Genomic DNA, 19,936 nt, shown 5'->3' on the forward strand with positions numbered 1-19,936 from the left:
TCTTCTCCTTAGATAAGACGTCGATTTTTGTAAAAAGGTTCAACGTAATTGTATAGTTAAGGCGGCTAAGATGTTTAGTTAACCATTGCCGTTTTATACGATTAATCTGAATCCATGCGAGAAAACAAGTCTTTGCGGGTTTTTTTTATCGTAAAGTTTCAATGGTAACTCTGATAGAAACAAGAGACGTTTCGATCGAGATTTGAAGGAGAATACAAAGCTGGAGGTAAGGGCGAGTAGGAGAAAGCGAAAGAGTTTAGACGAGTCTTATTTGTTTTTGTCGTAAAATCTCGACGGAAACTCCGGTTGAGACGAAACGAAGAGCGTTTCGATCGGGATTCAAAAGAGAACACAAAGGAGGAGCTTTTTGAAGCCTGAAAGGTCTCAATGTAGCGCGCTGGGGGTCTGACAGTTTGCTACGTAGCGAGTGGAAGCAAGCCAGGAAGAGTCCTACTTGTTTTCGTCGTAAAATCTCAACGGAAACTCCGATTGAGCCGAAACGAAAAGCGTTTCGATGAGGATTCAAAAGAGAACCCAAAGGAGGACATTTCTGAGGCCTTACGGGTCGCTACGTAGCGACTAAAGGTCTGACAGGTCGCTACGTAGCGACCGAGCCGTGTGTGTGCTCGGTCGCTACGTAGATACAAAAAAGGTTTTTGATTGATTTCAGACTGAACCTTGTTAAAGGCTGGCTACGTACCCCTTTCGAGGATCAAGCCGAACGTAGTTCAATTGATAGAGCTGGACAAGAGATCAAACTGCCTGGACGAGTTCGTCTAGTAATTGAGCGCCAGTCATAGAAACCGAACTTGTCGAGAATAAAGCCTAAAGTTTCTAAGTGCAAAGAATTCCGAGTCTAAAAAGTTCTCCTCCATGCCTCTCGCCTAGGACTCCTTATTTACTAGCTCCAAGGTCGGTTTACGCTTTTACTCTTCTGCCCTTAAGCCGTCATAGCCTAAAATGGAGATATTCCATTTTTTCCGATCTTCGTAATTATCCTCAAAATTTCGTATTTATCCGTGGAAACTTGACATTTATCCTTCCTTGCTCGCCAAGCGTAAACCGTGCTACGGTTTACGAGCTTTTGGTTAAGGAGTCGTAGGATGGGCCTCGAATCGTGTTTTAGGTCGCTTTGGGCCGTCTTCCGACTCGAAGCGTTTACTACGACTTCTTTCGATAAAGAACAAACTTTCCACGGTTTTATCCGCAAAGTTTGATCGATGATTTAGAATGGCGGAAAACATGAACTGAGTTTCCAACAGTCTTCGGAGATAGCATCGAAGGATAGACGAGAGTGCATGGACTGGTGTCGAATCGACATTTTGGAAGAGCTCGGTCGCTACGTAGCGACCGAGTGGGACGGATGATCGGTCGCTACGTAGCAACCGAGCGGAACAGACGCTCGGTAGCTACGTAGCGACCGAGCGTGGCTCGAGCTCGGTCACTACGTAGTGACCAAGCGTGGCTCGAGCTCGGTCGCTACGTAGCGACCGAGCGGGACGGACGCTCGGTCGCTACGTAGCGACCGAGCTTTGGCTCGAGCTCGGTCACTACGTAGCGACCGAGCTCGGTCATAGTTGTAGATCTAATGAAACAATTCTGATCATGTCTCATCTGATAAATTAAACATTTATTTGAGATCTGTTATTGAAATGTCAAAACTTTGAACATTGATAAGTCTCTATTAAGAGTTGTTTTTCTTTGCTGCATCTAATACATATGGTTTGGTCTTGAAATTGCAGAAAGCGTGAATGAGAGATTGTGATGGAGTCAAAATATGGTAAAAATAAGTCCGGCAGTAGACGTCCCTCTACTCCTCGAGCCACACAATAACCATCTCACTCTCTTAGGTATCACCAACGGTCATGTAGATTCTGATCTAAAGGTCACGGCTTTATCTGCTGCGAATAGATCCTACGCGCCGTACAGTCGGTGTCCGACGGGAGTGGCGCTGGTGGACTGCGAAGGGAGAGTGTACAGAGGATGGTACATGGAGTCGGCTGCTTATAATCCTAGCTTGGGGCCTGTGCAAGCAGCGTTGGTTGATTTCGTGGCGAATGGTGGAGGCGGAGGGTTTAAGAGGATCGTTGGAGCAGTGTTGGTGGAGAAGAAAGATGTGGTGGTGCGTCAAGAGCATACGGCGAGGATGCTTTTGCAGGTTATTGCTCCGAAATGTGATTTCGAGGTCTTTCATTGTTGTGGATAGTGAGATTGTTGTGAGAAGCTGGTAAAAACCAAAGCTTTGTTAGTGAAGTCATGAACTTTCAATTTGTAATAGTAGTAATTTGATGCAATGTTTCTATGATGATGATGATGAAAAACCAATTATTTGTTCGTAAAGTCATAAACTTTCAGCTCTTAATATTTGTAATTTGATGCGATGTTTCTATAATGATGAAAAAAGCTAAAGCTTTGTTCACTTAGTTTCACCACAAATAGCTATGTAGACAAATTCTGAAAGGCAAAACAGATGCACTCTGTTTCATTTGTTAAGAGGAAGAAGAAAGTGTGGAGGATGCTATGTTGATTATCACTTTGTCTTTTATCATCTTACAAGAACAATGGCTGTAGCCTGTATTCATACACGAAAGCAGAATTTCTCCATTTAAAATAATACATTTGTTACCAAGAGTAGACCGTCCTATCAATAACCATTAAATAATTTGGCAAAATATGATCAAATGTTTTCCTGCATCTATATTTTTCTATTCCTAGACATGTTAAGCTCAGTTTCTCCATTCACTTTTACCGTGGAGCTGATGGCCAGCTCGAGTCCTTCTCATACTTTTTAAAATAATTTTCTGCACTATTTATTACTGTATAAAATTTTATAAAACTCACATATTATGCATACATTGTATAGCTCCATCAGTAGACATGTTAAACTCAGTTTCTCCATTTAAAATAATACATTTGGATTTGTTATTTGTTACTTTTTGGCCTTATTATTAAACATATCAGTAAAACTAATTCTGAATATATAAGCAAATATAACCAAAAACATCAAAGAAAAGAAACAAAGAAAGGAGATGGTCATGGTAGCCATCATCCTCATCATGTTATTAAATATACAAACAAAGTGTTATTAAATATACAAACTACAAATTAAATTCGCTCAACGCAAACACACATAAAAATGAGACATTATATTTTGATATATTTAAATAAATAATTTTTAAATATATTATATTCTTGATAATTTTTAAATTACTTAAAAAGAAACTAAATTATTAAAAAATTAATATACAAATAAAACTAAAGCAATATTTGTAACATCAAAATAATAAATGAATAAAAATATATTATGTTAATAAAATAGATTTTAGATTTTAAAGACTTCTAATTCATGTAATATTACAAATTTCAAAATTTGTTTATTACAATTAATATTTTACCATTAGATACAATAAAATAATATTCTAGATCGATATTCAATTGTCAGTTTTCAACTAAGTACGTTTTTAAAAAAAAAGGGGGTTTTATATTTTAAGTAGGTTATTGGAGTACTTTTTCTTTTCGTAAATTTATTCGAGATGAGATTTTGATCTTTTAAACTAAGATAATTTATGTTCTATACAAAATTATATTTTCTTTTACATAACTCTAAAAATTTAGGACTTGATTCTTCATATTATATTTGTTAATTGTGTTACATATAATAGAAATACTTACTTCAAACTTAAAATATAAAAAAAATCAAATTTAAAAATTAGTTATATATAATTTAGTATACAAAAATTCACATACAAATAAAAATAATAAATGTTCGGAAAAAGGATCTAGTGAATATTAAAAATTGAATAAAATTTCATTTAAAGAACTGAATTGAAAAAAAAAATGGTGGTTACTTATCAAATTTGGTAGTCTTCGTTAATTCATCAATATGAGAAACGCAAAGGAATGTGGTGGGTCCATATGCTTTTAATTTGACAAAAAAATCAATTTAATTGGTATTAATTTCGAAGAAAACAAATTCATTTAAAAAAAAATTGATCTTATGCTGCTCGACGTGTCACCTTAATTAGTAGTAGCATACACTAATGTTGATTTTGGGGGAAAAGTATTTTATTAGTTTCCAACAAGTTACTAATTATAGTTTTGATTAAGAGATTGTTTATGTCATTCCATCCTCTCTCTCTCCTTGAATTTCTCTGTTACTAATAAGGTTCTAATGACCTTAAGCTAAGATAATCCAAAATAACAACATCAAAATAAGCTATTTCATCAAGAGTCTTCACTTCAGACGACTTTAGTCAATTCTCCTGTTTACAAGAGAATTTTTCCTGCCTCCAACATGTAAATGAACATGAATTATCATGTTTACAAGAATTTTTTTCAAACCCATCAAACTCATAATGAAACCAATGAAATCATAAGTAAGCAAATTACAAGATAACTTACATGTTCATCTTCAAAGCTCCAGTCGCAGACAACTCTTTCACCCTCTTCCTTCTGTTTGCCTTCTGTGACTCTTCATTTTGCAATTTTGACACAAGGCACACTTTTGAACCGAGTTTGGTCGGGACTCGTACTATAATGAATAGCTCATCGGTGGGTTAGTTCAAATGTGTTTTATTATATCGAAAAGATTCCAGTTACAAATAAGGAAAGAGTAATCGGAAATTAAACTGGAAATTAAACCGATGCTCGGTGAGATGGCCGGGAAAATACAAGTCGGTGAGGATACAAATGAGTAAAGTTTATAGCCGCCAAGTGTGTGTATATGTTCGGATCCCTCTCCTGGTCGTCCTCTTCTTCCTTATGTAGTCTGTTTTCCCTCGCCTCTGCCCTAGGTCGTCTAGTCCTGGTGGGCTTGATCTCGATCGGGCCGAACAATTGGGCCTTCGAGCCGAGCTGATGTGCTTTCTTCGTGGAGCCGAGTAAATCAGTCATAAGCTAGGGTCGCACGTTTGGTTGGGAGCCGCTCGCTCAAGCTGATGTCCTAGGCCGGCTTAGATCTCTATTTTAAAGGCTTTGTTGAGGGATGCTAGCCATCTCCTACACACGAAACACAAAAGGAATCTCTAAGCCTATGTCGAATTCACCCTCTCTTGAATCTCACAATTGAAACTCGAAAATCTCTCAATCTAAGAAACTAGGGTTCGTCATCTATGTGTCTTCATAATTTGTGAATTTTTAGAACACTTAGGGATTTAGAGCTTAAACTACTTGATGTTTTAAATTAATATTGTGTTGTCTTATTTAAAGATCATATAATTCACAAAATAATCAAAACACATTGTATTGTTAGACAGTACAATTAATGGGAGGCGTAGATTCAATACAAAAACTGAATTAAGGGAAACATATGTTGAATCATTAATTGAGGGGTTTATATCTGAATGGAACATACTTGAGAAGTTTTTACGTTAAAAATCTTTAAAAGAAAAAAAAATAGTCTGAGTGTATCATATTTTAATACTATAGATTCAAAGTTGTTTTAATTTGTGTACACAAAGATGTTTGTAAATGGCTGGGATTTAAAAGTTAAGGTTTTGATGACCATTTTACCAATAAAGTTTTGAAAATAAGATACTAAAGTTATATCAATATATATCATTGCTATTTTGCAAATTTGTATTCAAATTATTAACATGTGACTAACTAACCCCGTTTTTAATAAGAAAGGTTGAACACTTCTATCCTTTAATTGGTGGACAATGAAAATGAATAGAATGAATATTAAAAATTGAACAAAATTTCATTTAAAGAACTGAATTGAAAAAAAAATGGTGGTTACTTGTCAAATTTGGAAGTTTTCGTTAATTCATCAATATGAGGAACACAAAGGAATGTGGTGGGTCCATATGCTTTTAATTTGACAAAAAAATCAATTTAATTGGTATTAATTTCGAAGAAAACAAATTCATCATCATTTTTTTTTGAAAAAAATTGATCTTATGCTGCTCGACGTGTCACCTTAATTAGTAGTAAGCATACACTAATGTTGATTTTGGGGATTTGACCCAAAAAAAAAATGTTGATTTTGGGGGAAAAGTATTTTATTAGTTTCCAACAAGTTACTAATTATAGTTTTGATTAAGAGATTGTTTATGTCATTCCATCCTCTCTCTCTCTCTCCTTGAATTTCTCTGCAAAGGTTGAGTAATCTCCTTCAGTATCGGACGGATCTAACTTTCTCCACTAGTTCAGATGTATAACTTTCTTCACCAAGGAATATTTGCATTTGAGAATTGATCAGGATGGCCCAATCCAAGGCGATGGAGTCTCTAACGCTCGATATAGAGCTGTTACAGCTGCCGGAGACGTCACCAATGTCGATGAAATCGAATCAAGACTTCGTGAAGAAGCTCTTTGATCAATGGCTTGCGCTTCCTGAAACCAATCGCCTGGTAATAAATAATAAAATAATGCTTCTTGAATAAATATTGTGACCTTGGGAGATATTTTGTTAATAGGTAGCATCTTTGGTGAATGATGTCAAATCTGGAGTCGCATTGAATGTTGTCTCTGGAGGCTCTTCTGCTACAAATTCAGGGTCTAATAGTCCTTTGGCTTCAATGTTTCCGGCACGCAATGGCCCTCCTCTTTCTCCCAGGAACTCCACCGGCTCTCCTCGGATCACTAGACAAAGGACTGGTCTCTCTAATCTTAGCTCTCCTCTCAAAGTTGTTTCTGACCATGTCAAAGAACTCATTCCTCAGGTCTCACCTTCTCTACTTTAAGCTTTGATCTGGAACATTGTATGAAATGATAGTACGGACTACCCCAGAGGTGGCACTAACTTATTGTATTTTCTTACCCTATGGCTATGATCAGAGGCGTGCCTACAGTGTATTGAAAAAGGCATTCGTCTTAGGCCCCCGATTAACATGACTGTTTTTAGGGCTCCAAATTTAAAATAACTTCTAATCTATTGGTTTAGACTTATTTAAGAAAAAAACATTTCTACGAAAATTCATTAACTCATTTTCTGAATTCATGTATTTTTTCTATATGACATAATATAACATATTTACGTTATAAACTTATTTTTTTACAGTATTAGACTTTTGTATTTTGTAAAAATAATATATCATATTAGAAAATTATTTTTATTACGGTTGTAAATAAGTTTATTTTTAGAACTTGCATTAGGTCCCTAAAACTCTTCGCACGGCACTGGCTATGATGTTCTCTGCATTTCTTTTATTTTGTAACCATTTTCTTGTGCATCTCTTAGTGCCATTTCCTTTCCATATAATCTCAGCATCGTTTTATGCTAAAAGCGTTGTCTATTATTAAATGTATAGTTTTACTTTGAAGATGGTCGCCCACCACCCAATGACCAAAAAGAGCAGTGCATAGCTAAGATCAACACACTTTTCCATGGCCATGAGGATGGTTTGCAATTGCAAGGTCGGTTAATTAGCTTCTTTTGAGATATCCTTATCTCTAATATTTAGTGACTAATCACGTCTTTTCTTTTCAGAATTTAAATTGGTCACTTCTGAGATCTGCAAGGTTCCATCATTTTTCTCCACCTCTATTTTCAGAAAAGTTGATACCAATAACACTGGTTTTGTGAAAAGGTTTGCAGTTTCAATCCATGTGTAGCTACAAAGTTTGGCGTAGTCAAAAAGAGATCATAACTCTAAAACCCATGCATTTTTTTTTTGTTTTGTTTACAGAGAAGCCTTCATTGATTATTGGGTTAAGGGAAATATGTTGACAAAGGAGATAGCAACTCAGATATTTACAATTCTGAAGCAACCAGATAAGAAGTACCTTGTCCAGGTGGTTTTTATATATTACTTTGTATTTGGCAACAATTCTTTATTGATTTTTACTTCGTGATGAATTTATAACAGGATGATTTCAAGCCTGTTCTCCAAGAACTATTGGCAACACACCCTGGTCTTGAATTCTTGCAAGGCACACCTGAGTTTCAGGATAGATATGGTTAGTTTTAGATTAAAATTTATTATCTTGCAAAATGATATAATACTGACGAAAAAGCAAAAGAGTGCAAAAAGATGTGTGTTTATGATCGATATAAACATTTTTATAAAGAGGTGTGATATATGCAAAGTTGAGTATATGATCCATTTGTAATCTTTGATGTACACTTTTGGCAACAGCTGAAACTGTAATATACAGAATATATTACTACATAAATAGGAGTGGGAATGGTCATCTTACCTTAAGAGAGCTTAAGCGAGGAAATTTAGTTGACGCAATGCAACATGCCGATGAAGAAGAGGATATAATTAAGGTGTTGAGGTAGGTGGCTAGAGTTAAATTAGTAATATTTTGTAGTTGGTACTAGTTCACGCCTTTTATTCTGACTCTTTACGGTTTACTAATTAGGTACTTCTCTTATGAGCATTTCTATGTCATATATTGCAAGTTCTGGGAGCTGGATACAGACCATGATTTCTTGATCGACAAAGAGAATCTCATCAGATACAGTAACCATGCTCTCACCTACAGGATTGTCGACCGAATCTTTTCTCAGGTCTGCTACTCCGCTTCTTCCCCCCCCTGCCTTTTTTTTTTTTTTTTAATCTTCTACGCTTCGGAATGTCATTGTCAATATGCCTTTTCATATAGGTACCAAGGAAGTTTACTAGTAAAACCGAAGGAAAGATGTGTTATGAGGATTTCGTTTATTTCATTCTGGCTGAAGAAGACAAGTCATCAGAACCTAGTCTAGAGTATTGGTGAGAGTGAAACTTTTTTTTATTGGGTGTAGGTGTTTTTTGGTAAGAGTTATGTTTATGATATTAATGTTGATGATGAAGGTTCAAGTGCATAGATTTGGATGCAAATGGTGTCCTGACACGGAATGAGCTGCAATTCTTTTATGAGGAGCAGCTGCATAGAATGGAATGCATGGCGCAAGAGGCGGTGCTTTTTGAGGATATTTTGTGCCAATTATTTGATATGGTCAAACCAGAAGACGAAGGGTACATTTGTCTGAATGATTTGAAGGGCTCTAAACTTTCCGGAAATGTTTTCAATATACTTTTCAACCTGAACAAGTTTATGGCGTTTGAAACACGTGATCCCTTCCTCATTCGCCAGGTAAATATGTCCAATAAATATTCCACTATGACCAATTATTTCATATGGTCAAACCCGAAGCCTTATTGATTCGTAATATACATAGGAGCGCGCAAATCCTACATGGACCGAGTGGGATCGTTTTGCTCATAGGGAATACATTAGGCTATCTATGGAAGAAGACGTCGAAGATGCGTCTAACGGAAGTGCTGAAGCATGGGACGACTCGCTTGAGGTCTCCTTTTGAGCGACTTATTATGGTAATTTAATCAACAATTTCCTAAAGCTTTAAAAGAGTGAGGGCTGGTTTAAAAACAATTCGGGTTATGGAATATATGGGGGAACTGAAGCTGAAAGCTATTATTGATACAGTTTTGATTTGGGTCTGGATTCAGTTTGACATAAACAATAATCTCTAAAGAACATTGAGTTTTTACTTAGTATATTTCCCTGTGGGACGTTCAGTTCTGGTTATGGTTTTATTTGGATACTTCAAAAATAAAAACGCATTTGTTTGTTGATTTGTTGGTTTTTCTTTTCTGAACGAGTCTCAGTTTCACCCTCTAGAAAATGTCAATTCGAAAGTTAGATCAAAACATAATGTCCTCATTTTATCTTACTATCATGTATTATGCACAAGTTTAACTGTAATGAAAAAGAAGATTCATCAAATTGTCAAGTAGATCATCATATAATCTTTATTTTTATTACTTATGATCAACTATTTGCAACCAATATTGATTAACAAAGTCACGGACAGTATTTTGGGAACACTAAAAGTACATTAATATATAAGTCAAAAAATACATTGTATACAAACGAGAAATACAAAATAAGGGACAGAAATTCATTGAAACACTGTACTACAAAAGCTAATCAAACAGCTAAATGTTGAGAAAGCCCGGTTTCAAACTCATGAATTTCCCCTGCTGTTCACTTATCATATTCATCCTTTCAACTTCCCTTTCCCTACCATCTCCAGTTTCTGAGTCATCATCCGAGTCATCATCATCTGAGTCATCATCATCTAACACGATAATATCCGGACCAAATGTCTTCACATCCGGTCCCTTAAAAGGCGTTTCTGAAACACTATCTGCCGCATACTCATCACTGTCATCCGACAGAATAATTACCTCATCTGGCTTAGAGACACATGCTGGCTTTGACTTGGACACTTTGACCTCTTCATTTGCCTGCATATTCTCAATAGATTGGGGTAATAACCGATTGATCCAAGCTTTTTCTTAATCTCTATGTAAGCATTAGTTATCACCTTGTTCTCACTTCCAAACTTCCTCTTTGAAGGCAAAGCTCCAAAACCACCGCTTTGTTCCTCCGAAACATCCACACTAACCTAACAAAAATATTATAATGTCTTTTTGTGTCCTAGATTTGGGAAAACGACAAATAATTTATAACAGAGGTTCACCTTTCCTGAACCATACAAGACTGTGGTCCTGACGCCCCCGATGTCATTTTCAACCTGCAAAAACTTCTTTGAACTCAGAGAAGAAGCTACAACAGCTTCTGTGCATGTTTCCTCAACGGTGCTTTCAATATTATTCTCAAAGACCTAAGCACCCATAGCGAAAGTAGAAAAACAAATCACGATCTCAAGGTTATGCTCCACTAAACTACTAGGAATTTGGATTAGTGACCACCATTCGAACGGTGCGGATTTAGATACTAATAATAAACCTTTATACTTAAAATACTGTCTTTAAAAACTTATCAATTCAATAACGCATTTCAAAAAGCACATACTCCCAACTGAAACCTTAAATTTCAAAAATACATAATTTCTTTCCAAAAACTCTATAAAACAACACTGCCATAAGCCACCGCAGGACACAAGGGCAAAGATAGATAGATTTTTAGTGTTAATATAAACAGGAAAAAACCCCCAAAATAGTAATAATAACAATTCAGAAGAACATAACAAATGTCTTACCGTTCCAGGATGCCATGTTTTTAAGGATTGAACAACTGGCTCGAACGCCGCTGCATTTTGCATTGATCGCCTGATGACACTGATCACCGCGTCAACATTACGCTCGATGTAAGGAAGCTTTGACTTTAACAACCGTCGCAACTTTCCCACATTAATTGGCATCTCTTTCGCTATTATTATTATTAATTAAAACAAATCATGACCTAGTCCAAACCACTTATTTCCAAGATAAAAGAGATCATATCCAAAAAGCTGGATATGTGGAAGTAGAATATCTACCTATTTCAAGAAGAGTTTTGTTTGGTAATACATAACCAGTGCTTTCATCGTCTGCTCGTGCAATCCGATCTCGCCATTCACAAAGCCCCTGCAAGGCAGCAACTACTGTGTAAGCTCCATATGATAATATGATGAAGGGTGCCTTGCGGTATTTGCGCAAGTTGAGAAAATACCGCAACAATGGCAAGTTGAACCGCATTGAAATTAGCTGCCTGAACCCTGAAAATGCCCAAACGGAAACACATACTAGAGATTAGTCTTAGGTAGCTACATCATGCACAGAGGGTAATATCTAACTGGGAACTGCACTTAGATAAAAAGCAGAAAACGATCAAGGGATAATCAAAAACCATGTACAACAGCCAACCAATAAAACTAAAGAGTATATTTTCTTTCAAGAAGAGGACAACAGGCAACAAACCCATTAATGTGAAGATATGAATTCTCAGTCAGAAGCTCTTTCTCATATAGTTGCATGCACACATCATAGCTGCGCTTGTAAACCTGTTAACAGCAGCAATTTCGTCAAAATAATTATCCAAAAAACCAAAGCAGGACACGATGCATCCCCTGAATGCAACGAAATATAGAAGGCAAATCGTAGATAGGATAATACTGGGTAGAAGATCTTGCGAATAGCTAATGATTATCACCTCTACCAGAGGGGAGTCAGGTTTCTCGTCTTCTTTTGCTACTGTGTGCAAATCTACTCGCATCACATCATAAATGTACAAAAGATAATGTGTATCTTCTCTAGCATATCTGCCACCATATTAAAATGTATGAGCTCTACTCACCCAATGCATAACAATAATAACGAGAGAGCAGAGAATATACTAACCTTGTCATTACATCTGGAAGGGGTCGTATTCTCCAGTCTGCATTTTGGTATCTGCAGGCAATTAGGATAATAGACGTTGAACGAAGAGTGAGAGTGTGCTTAAGAAGAAAGGTTAACAAAGGCTGAATTATGACCCACTGTTTATTTGCAGCAACTCCACAATAATGTTTCAGAAGAAATTCAAGACTCTTTCTCTCCAGCTTTAGCACCCTTGAGGCCTGAGAAATTCAAGAAAATCAACATTCCCACAAAAAGACTGACAGAAAACAAAGAGCAGCGCTGAAGAGTATTTTCGAAACTGAGTGCCTTCTAAGTTCTAACTAAAACTATCATCTCATAGCCACAAGAACGTCAAGAAATTTACTAAATGACCCTGCGCAAATGGGTGAATGCTATTCCAGTGTCGTGATAATGGACATAATAACAAAGGGTCTGAAAGATTATATTTTATTTTCTCCATTCGTCAACATTCAAAATTTGTTTTGCTAAGGTGGTTTTATGCGCCTACAAGTAACATGGCTTGCGAAGACAAACTCCAGCAGAAATCAAACCTGTCCTGTGTCAAAGAGATTGCAAACATATATGCCGAAGTCACGTTGAAGCCAAATAATATCTCGATCTGCTCCATGCATAACCTAGTTAAATTAAATTTGTTTATGTTGCAGTAGTCATATACTAGGGGATCTGTGGAAAGAAACTTTAGGCATTTTGGAGGAAACCTTTTTCTTTTTAGGGTCTTTGAAAATATCCCTGAGATATGTACCAATGTGATCCCAAAGCTTGAATGTATCGACTATATAATCCTCCGTTCTGGTAGATATTTGCATCAAGCATGTTAATCCTTGAAAAGACCTATACTGATTATGCTCCAGATCAACCTACAAAACAAACAAAAACAATGAAACTTCAGGTTAAGCATGATCTATCAAAGAGAACCAGCATCACTAACTCATCACTTCTGTCTGTCAATGTAACAAATGTAGTGGGGACAGAGACATATAGGGGAAACTATAAATGTCCGTTACTAAAACTGACTAGCATACTGATAGTTCACATCCATTTTAGTTTTCTTATAGTTTGACCAAAACTCATAGCATAATCAAACTCTTACAGCCTCCACTGCATTGCACATTTCTTTTTATTATAGAAAAAAAAAAGAGAAAGAACGAAAAACAGAGGAAGGTATTTACAGCAAACTCATCAACACTAGACAACTTCGCAGCTAAATCCTTCAGATCATTGATTTCTTCAACAAGCGTGAATGGAATTCCTTCCAAAGAGAGGGGTTCAACAGGTTTCATCTCTGATATATCTTTATCAACAAAGTCCATCACTGAAAGTTTCTCCTGCAAACACATATCAAAAGAGAAGAGAAGATCAAAGATTACAATTCTGGATGTTTAGATTAGAAAAACTACTTTTTTTTTTTTTTAGTCTCCAGATATTAACTAACCAGTGGATGAATAAAGCCTAGATTGTTCTCCTTCTTCTCCAACCAAACATGCTCAAACGGTACATTTGCGTTGTTCACCAAAATCTTATACTCCTCCTGAGGCTTCTTTATAGTTGCTATATGAAACGAAACCTTTGCCTTTCCATGTACCGGATCAGTTTCCTTCTTCATTGTGTCTTCCAAATCCAAATCAATTCTCTGGAGAACTTCATCGTTCAGGTTAACAAGCCAGTCATACGCATCATCACCTGAATATCTCATCGGTTTCCCACAGAAGCCACCGATCGTCTCAAGAACACACTGCGAGGTCCCTGAAATCTCATCAATCCGAAGCTTGAACTCATCGAAATTGCAGAGAAAATGGAAATCCTTATTAGCTGGAATTGCAAGACAAGTAGAAGATAGCTTCGAGAGATTCTCCGGGAGAGAACCACCGATCAACGCCTCCAGGGATTTCAGCCCCGGGGAATCGTCGGCTGCCATGCTTTATTGTCGCCACAGGAGGAAGAAATTCTATTCAGTAGAAAATTAACCACTCTTTTCTATCTTTTTTTTTTTTTTTTTTTTACTCAAGTTAATATTTATATATAAACGAAACCGACAATACATCTTCATAAGTTCAAAGATGACATTCTATCTGGATCACAAAAACCAATTAGCCTCTAACCACTACCAAGAGCACTAAATCTCCCAAAAAACTTCATCCTCCAGAATAACCAAACAAAATATACCCCTTCTACTCTAATTAGCCAGAGATACTTCTTTCATTTACAAAGAACTTGTCCAGCCACCGAGGATGACCTGAGGCAACATAGGACTGTGTTAACCCAAGGTTAACCACACTTTGTGCAATGAAAGAAGCACATCTAACCGAAGCCAAAGTCTCCACTTTCAATTCCCACTGTACAAAAACCTGCAACTCCTTCCTTAGATCCGAAGCTTCAAACTGCAGAGCCGGCCACAACCAAGGCTTAACTACCGCTTCAGCCAAGTCCTCAAAGGTAGATGAGAAGATCACCTTCTGATATTTAAGACTTCTCATACTTTCCACCGCCTATAGAGATAATTGGAGCTTAGCCTCCAATAATGTCGAAACCGCTGGGAAAGCTCTTCTACTGTGCTGTAGGACTCTGCCAACATCATTTCTAACAATCCAAGCCGCACCTGTGCAAGAGCTCTCTTTAGACCACTCCATTCCTATCTCACATTTCACCCATCCTTTTGGAGGCGCAACGAAAGGAGGGCCGACTTCAGGCGTGCATACTACCTCCTCCAACTCCATTCTTCCCTCTATCTGTTGAGCCAAGAACTATTCATCAGCTTCTTTATACGCTTTGCTCGCAATATCTTCCGGTGTTAAGCTTTTTCCTTCAAAAAGAAAACCATTTCTATGCTTCCAAAGATACCATAGGATCCAAGGCCAAACTCTTGAGATCTTAGGATCAACATTCACCCTCTTCCTCATCGACAGCATATAAGAGGTATTCTCATAAATGGATCTCTCCAACCATCCTCTCGGTCGCGTAGGAAAATCTGAAAGCGCCCATGTCTGTCTCGCAATATCACACTGGAACAGAACATGATTGGTAGATTCACCTTCTCTGCCACAGACCTGACACCTTTCATCACATTTCATACCTCTCGCAAGAAGAAGCTCTGAAACCGGGCGAGCATCCGACAAAGCCTTCCACAAGAACAGTCTTATCTTGGGCGAGGTATGCACTTTCCAACATTGCATTTTTAGATCATTTAGGGAGGGCTTCGCTTCAGCCATTACCCGCAGCTCCTTGTTCTTCTCGTTTGACGCCAGCCAGTAACCTGATTTGACAGTATAGGCACCAGACCTATTAAACTTCCACACCCAAAAGTCCTCTTTCGTAACAACCGGTTGGTTCCTCAGCAGCACTTCAATATCCGAAGGGACAAAGATTTCTTCCAATGCTCGGTGATTCCATCTTCTCGCTTGAAAGTCAATCAGGCTCCTAGCTTTAAGATTAAGATCAAACGTGCAGTTTTTGATCCAAGGAGCTCGAAGCCCATACCCATCTCGCTCATCTTCAAACCACTTATCACGCCAAACATTGATTGAGTTCCCATCCCCTACTCTCTTTCGAAGCCCCTTCACCAGCAGATCTCTCCCAAACAGCAAGCTCCTCCACCCATAAGACGGACGGTTTCCAAGTTTTGCTTCTAAAAAATCAACGTCAGGGAAATATCTGCTTTTCAGAAACTGAGCCAGAAGGCAATGCGGTGCAGATAACACTTTCCACGCCTGTTTAGCAAGAAGCGCTTGGTTAAAAGCCTCAAAATCTCTGAAACCCATACCTCCGATTTCTTTTGGCAGACACAGCTTGTCCCATGCAATCCAATGAACCTTTCTCTTATGAAGGTCAGACCCCCACCAGAAATCAGCCATAACTGAAACAATCTTAGCACAAACTGTCTTCGGGAGTTTATAAACTGACATGGCAAAGACCGGCATGGCAGAAGCGGCAACTTTGAGAAGAATCTCCTTGCCACCTTGAGAAAGCTTCCTTAGATACCAAGCATTGAGCCGAGAAGTGACTCGTTCTCTTAAATAACCCAAAAGGTCAACTTTAGAGCCACTGAAGCACTCCGGGAGCCCGAGGTATTTGGAGGAACCTCCTTCATTAAAGATTCCCAGCACCTGAGATATAGAATCTCTCTCCTCCTGTCCCACCAATCTACCAAAGGAGATCGCAGACTTCTGCACATTTATTGCTTGACCCGTAGCTTTTTCATAGATCCGCAAGACATCATGAAGCACCCGCGATTGTGACACTGAAGCCTTGCACATAAAGAGGCTGTCGTCCGCAAAAAGGAGATGATGGATAGATGGACCATGCTCTGAGAACCGCACACCACAGAGCTGTTGATCCCTTTCTGCCTTGTTTAACATATGAGTTAACCCTTCCGTACACAACACAAAAAGGAACGGGGATAGAGGATCCCCCTGGCGAATCCCTCGTTGCGGTTTTATGAGGCCAAAAGGTTGATCATTAATCAACACCGCAAAGGAAACTGAGGACACACACGCCAGAACAAGACCAACCCATTTTTGATCAAACCCAAGAGCTTCCAGCAGTCTCCTCAAATAACTCCATTCAATCCTATCATAAGCCTTGGACATATCCGTTTTTACCACCATAAACTCCTTCTCCACTTCATGATGAGAGCGTAAGGCATGAACCACCTCATGAGCAATCCCAATGTTATCCGTGATGAGTCTCTCGGCTACAAAAGCCGACTGATTGACCGAAATAATATCAGGCAGCAAAGGTTGCAGTCTGCGCACCATCACCTTCGAGATAATCTTATATAGGACCGAGCACAGACTGATTGGACGTAAATCACTCATCAACTCAGGATCCTGAACTTTAGGCAGTAAACAAATATGGGTAAAGTTCCAATCCTCCGGCATAACCCCTGTGGTGAGGAACTTCTGAACTTCTGCTGTTACCTGTGGACCCACAATGTCCCAATATTGATGAAAGAACAACCCTGTCATGCCATCAGGTCCAGGCGCACTAGAAGCTTTGATACTAAAAACGGCCTCTCTGATTTCTTCACACGAGACATCGGCCACCAGTCTTTCATTCATAGAAGCCGTGACACGAGGAGCCATGTCTTGGAATATCAACTGGAAACTAGATGGGTTCGAGGATTTGAATAAGACCGAGAAATAATCCACAGCCACTTGTGCTTTTGCTGCCTCTGACCATTGCTCAATCCCATTGATATCCTTAATTTTGCTTAGGAGTTTCCTTGAGTGATCAGATTTCACTGAGTCGTGGAAGAATTTAGAATTCCTATCACCATGACGTAGCCATCTTTCTCGACTTCTTTGCTGCCAAAAAATTTCCTCCTCTCTATAAGCCTTGTATAATTCCTTCTTGATCACCCTGATAGCATGGAAGCAAGGATAGTTTCTTGACTCAAACCATTCCAAACGATGTTCAAGTAAGTGGATCCTGTCTCTTGCATTAAAGACCCTTGATTTCTTCCAACGACTCAGAACACCTCTGCAGTCTCTTAATCTTTTAGACACATTCCGGTTCTCAGCACCAACACAACTTGCACTCCAAGAGTCCCGGATTTTCTTTTTTACCACGGGTTGAAAGAGGAACTTTTTGTCGAACCTGAACTGTCCCTTATAAGTTACATGAGAAGACCGGAGATTCAACAGGACCGGCCTGTGATCAGAACCCCGCTTGTCTAAGAACTTCTGATTGGATCCAGGAAATAACCTGAGCCATTCCTTGTTCCCAAAAGCTCTATCCAGACAGCATTGGATCCATTTTTTCCATCTCTGCCCCGACCACGTGAATCTGTCTCCTGAAGACTCCAGTTCCTCCATACCACACGCTGAGAGCATATCCCCGAAAGGCTGAAAAGACTCTTCAGCTCTAGCAGGACCACCCAATTTCTCATTGTTGTTCAGAATTTCATTGAAGTCACCAACCAAGCACCATTGCTCTTTCCTACCAACTCCAATCCTGCTCAGCCTCTCCCAAACAATACTTTTCCCTTCTTGAGCAGGCTCACCATATATACACGAGAGAAAAAAACTAAATTCTCCAAACTGAACCTGCATATCGATCAGATTCTTGTCCGCATACTTAATATCCAATTTGATGGTGATTTTCCAAAATAGAGCCAAGCCACCACTCAAACCTCTAGGATCCACCGTGAAAACTCTGTCATAACCCAACCACTCTTGTAAATCCACCAACACGTTTCTACAGTTTTTTGTCTCCATTAAGAACATTATCTCCGGGAAGTAAAGTCGCCTGAACTCCCGAAGACGTTGAACTGTCAGATCTTGAGTACGCCCCAAGCCCCGACAGTTCCAACTCAGTATGCTCATTAAAGGTTGGACAGTCCCTCACTTGGGACTATCTTTAGGGATTTGGACTTCGCCGAGACTAGAAGTTCCCCTTCTTCAATCTCTACCTTTCTCTTCACTCCTCCTTCGATTTGTTTACCAGCCTCCTTGCTTGAAAAAACTGCTCCTTCCATGACAGGCTCCCCAAGAGTTCTCAGCTTCCTTTTGGATTTTGAAGGACGTCTTCTTTGATACACCTTTTTCTTGGTCCCGGAAGAAGCACAAGGTTCCGAGAAACCCGTACTAAACACCGTTGAACCAGAAGAAAATGTTCTAGCATTAAAGCCAAAATTAGCATCTTCACTCTCCGTAAGGGCTATTGGCTTAGGTCCTAACCGCATAGCCATTCCCGCGCCAATGGCAGAAGCCATTAGTTTTTCAGATGCAGGAACTCCAGCGCCACTTCTGAGCCGTTTAACATTCTCATCATAGTTGAAAACGATCCCCTTCCCTTTATTAACGTCATACGAGATGACAGGAGGTAATTCCAATCTAAGAACCATCCTTTGCAACATCGGGTCTTGTTCCACTTCAGCTACAGACTTTCTAACTCTTTCTTCCCTTATGATCCTGTCTTCTTCTGAAGCCAAAAGCAAGTATTGCCTCATTTCATCCATAACTTCCTTCGCGATCTTCGGCCTACCAGTAAGAGAATTTATCCCCACCTGATCTTCCCTAAGCACACCATAGAGGGGATCACTTTCATTAAGAACCGCCTTCTTCTTCTCCAGCTCTTTAGCAACCATTTGACGACGCGCCAGAGCCTCGTCTTGTCTCTTCCTCACCACGAGAGGACACATTTTTTGCTCATGATTCAATCTCTGACAAGTGAAGCAGCGCTTCTGAATTCTTTCATAATCAAAGTGAATTGACCACGACTTGCCTCCTTTGGTAGTCACCACCTTTGCCATTCTAAGTGGCTTAGCTACATTGAACCTGGCCTGTAGCCTGATATACGGTTGAGTTTGCGGTTTAGAAGGGTCAAATACCATCTCTTTAACTTCACCCACAAGTCACCCAGAGCCATAATGGCTTCTTCCGTGTAGTAGCTCGTTGGGATTTTGCTGAGACGTACCCAAAGCGGAATGAACTGCAAGTAATCATCTGGAGGTTCTTCAACCCACCTTTATATCACAATGACCCATTCATTGAAAGTATGGACCCCTTTCTCCAGAACCTCCACCAAATCATGCTCAAAGTCGAAGAAAAACTGGAAACGCTCTTGCGAGAGAGCCACACCACGACATTTTCCTTCCTTTTGCCATTTTCCAGGCAATCTCCAGATAAGAGAAGACATTTTCTGACATTCAGGGTTAAGAACTCTCCCCACAATGCTTAGTAGATTCTTCTCGTTCGAACAGAAACCCGGAAGATCCGGCATCTCAAAAGGTTCATCTTCTTCATCCAAAGAAAGAGCCATTAAAGCTCTATCCATAGCAACATACATCTTATAGTAACTCACAACCAACCAACCAGACGGTTTAAAGGTGAAGACAA

General features: G+C 38.9%; 4 protein-coding genes across 11 annotated transcripts; 2 read left to right on the plus strand and 2 right to left on the minus strand.

Annotated features, from left to right (window-relative positions):
- Nucleotides 1-1,495: 1,495 nt before the first annotated feature.
- On the plus strand, nt 1,496-2,419 carry LOC106414146 (cytidine deaminase 1-like). The gene has a single exon (XM_013854855.3). It carries the CDS (start codon nt 1,778-1,780, stop codon nt 2,204-2,206), a length of 429 nt encoding a protein of 142 aa, XP_013710309.1. The 5' UTR covers nt 1,496-1,777; the 3' UTR covers nt 2,207-2,419.
- Nucleotides 2,420-5,976: 3,557 nt separating this feature from the next.
- On the plus strand, nt 5,977-9,527 carry LOC106416287 (probable serine/threonine protein phosphatase 2A regulatory subunit B''delta). The gene is made up of 11 exons (XM_013857146.3): nt 5,977-6,353; nt 6,420-6,665; nt 7,254-7,359; nt 7,433-7,532; nt 7,632-7,737; nt 7,812-7,902; nt 8,082-8,223; nt 8,311-8,458; nt 8,554-8,663; nt 8,745-9,027; nt 9,113-9,527. Exons 1-11 carry the CDS (start codon nt 6,204-6,206, stop codon nt 9,251-9,253), a joined length of 1,623 nt encoding a protein of 540 aa, XP_013712600.2. The 5' UTR covers nt 5,977-6,203; the 3' UTR covers nt 9,254-9,527.
- A 241-nt stretch (nt 9,528-9,768) lies between these two features.
- Nucleotides 9,769-14,091, minus strand: LOC106411655 (protein RRP6-like 1). 8 transcript variants are annotated; one of them, XM_013852455.3, is made up of 14 exons: nt 13,534-14,089; nt 13,271-13,426; nt 12,800-12,958; nt 12,632-12,715; nt 12,219-12,298; nt 12,081-12,131; nt 11,893-12,001; nt 11,661-11,743; nt 11,413-11,458; nt 11,240-11,327; nt 10,961-11,130; nt 10,439-10,582; nt 10,283-10,363; nt 9,769-10,202 (listed from the first exon to the last, which is right to left on the minus strand). In XM_013852455.3, exons 1-14 carry the CDS (start codon nt 14,014-14,016, stop codon nt 9,891-9,893), a joined length of 2,046 nt encoding a protein of 681 aa, XP_013707909.1. In that variant the 5' UTR covers nt 14,017-14,089; the 3' UTR covers nt 9,769-9,890. The 8 variants fall into 8 exon arrangements, with proteins under 8 accessions (XP_013707909.1, XP_048631926.1, XP_048631923.1 ...); XM_048775969.1 differs by having other exon boundaries at nt 10,439-10,492; nt 12,081-12,298; nt 13,534-14,090; XM_048775966.1 differs by having other exon boundaries at nt 12,081-12,298; nt 13,534-14,090.
- Nucleotides 14,092-18,420: 4,329 nt separating this feature from the next.
- Nucleotides 18,421-19,431, minus strand: LOC106412978. Its single transcript, XM_013853838.1, has one exon. The coding sequence runs from the start codon at nt 19,429-19,431 to the stop codon at nt 18,421-18,423; it is 1,011 nt and encodes a 336-aa protein (XP_013709292.1).
- Between the last annotated feature and the right edge of the window lie 505 nt (nt 19,432-19,936).

The sequence above is a fragment of the Brassica napus genome, chromosome A1 (genome assembly GCF_020379485.1).
Source record: "Brassica napus cultivar Da-Ae chromosome A1, Da-Ae, whole genome shotgun sequence".
Classification (NCBI taxonomy): Eukaryota; Viridiplantae; Streptophyta; class Magnoliopsida; order Brassicales; family Brassicaceae; genus Brassica; species Brassica napus.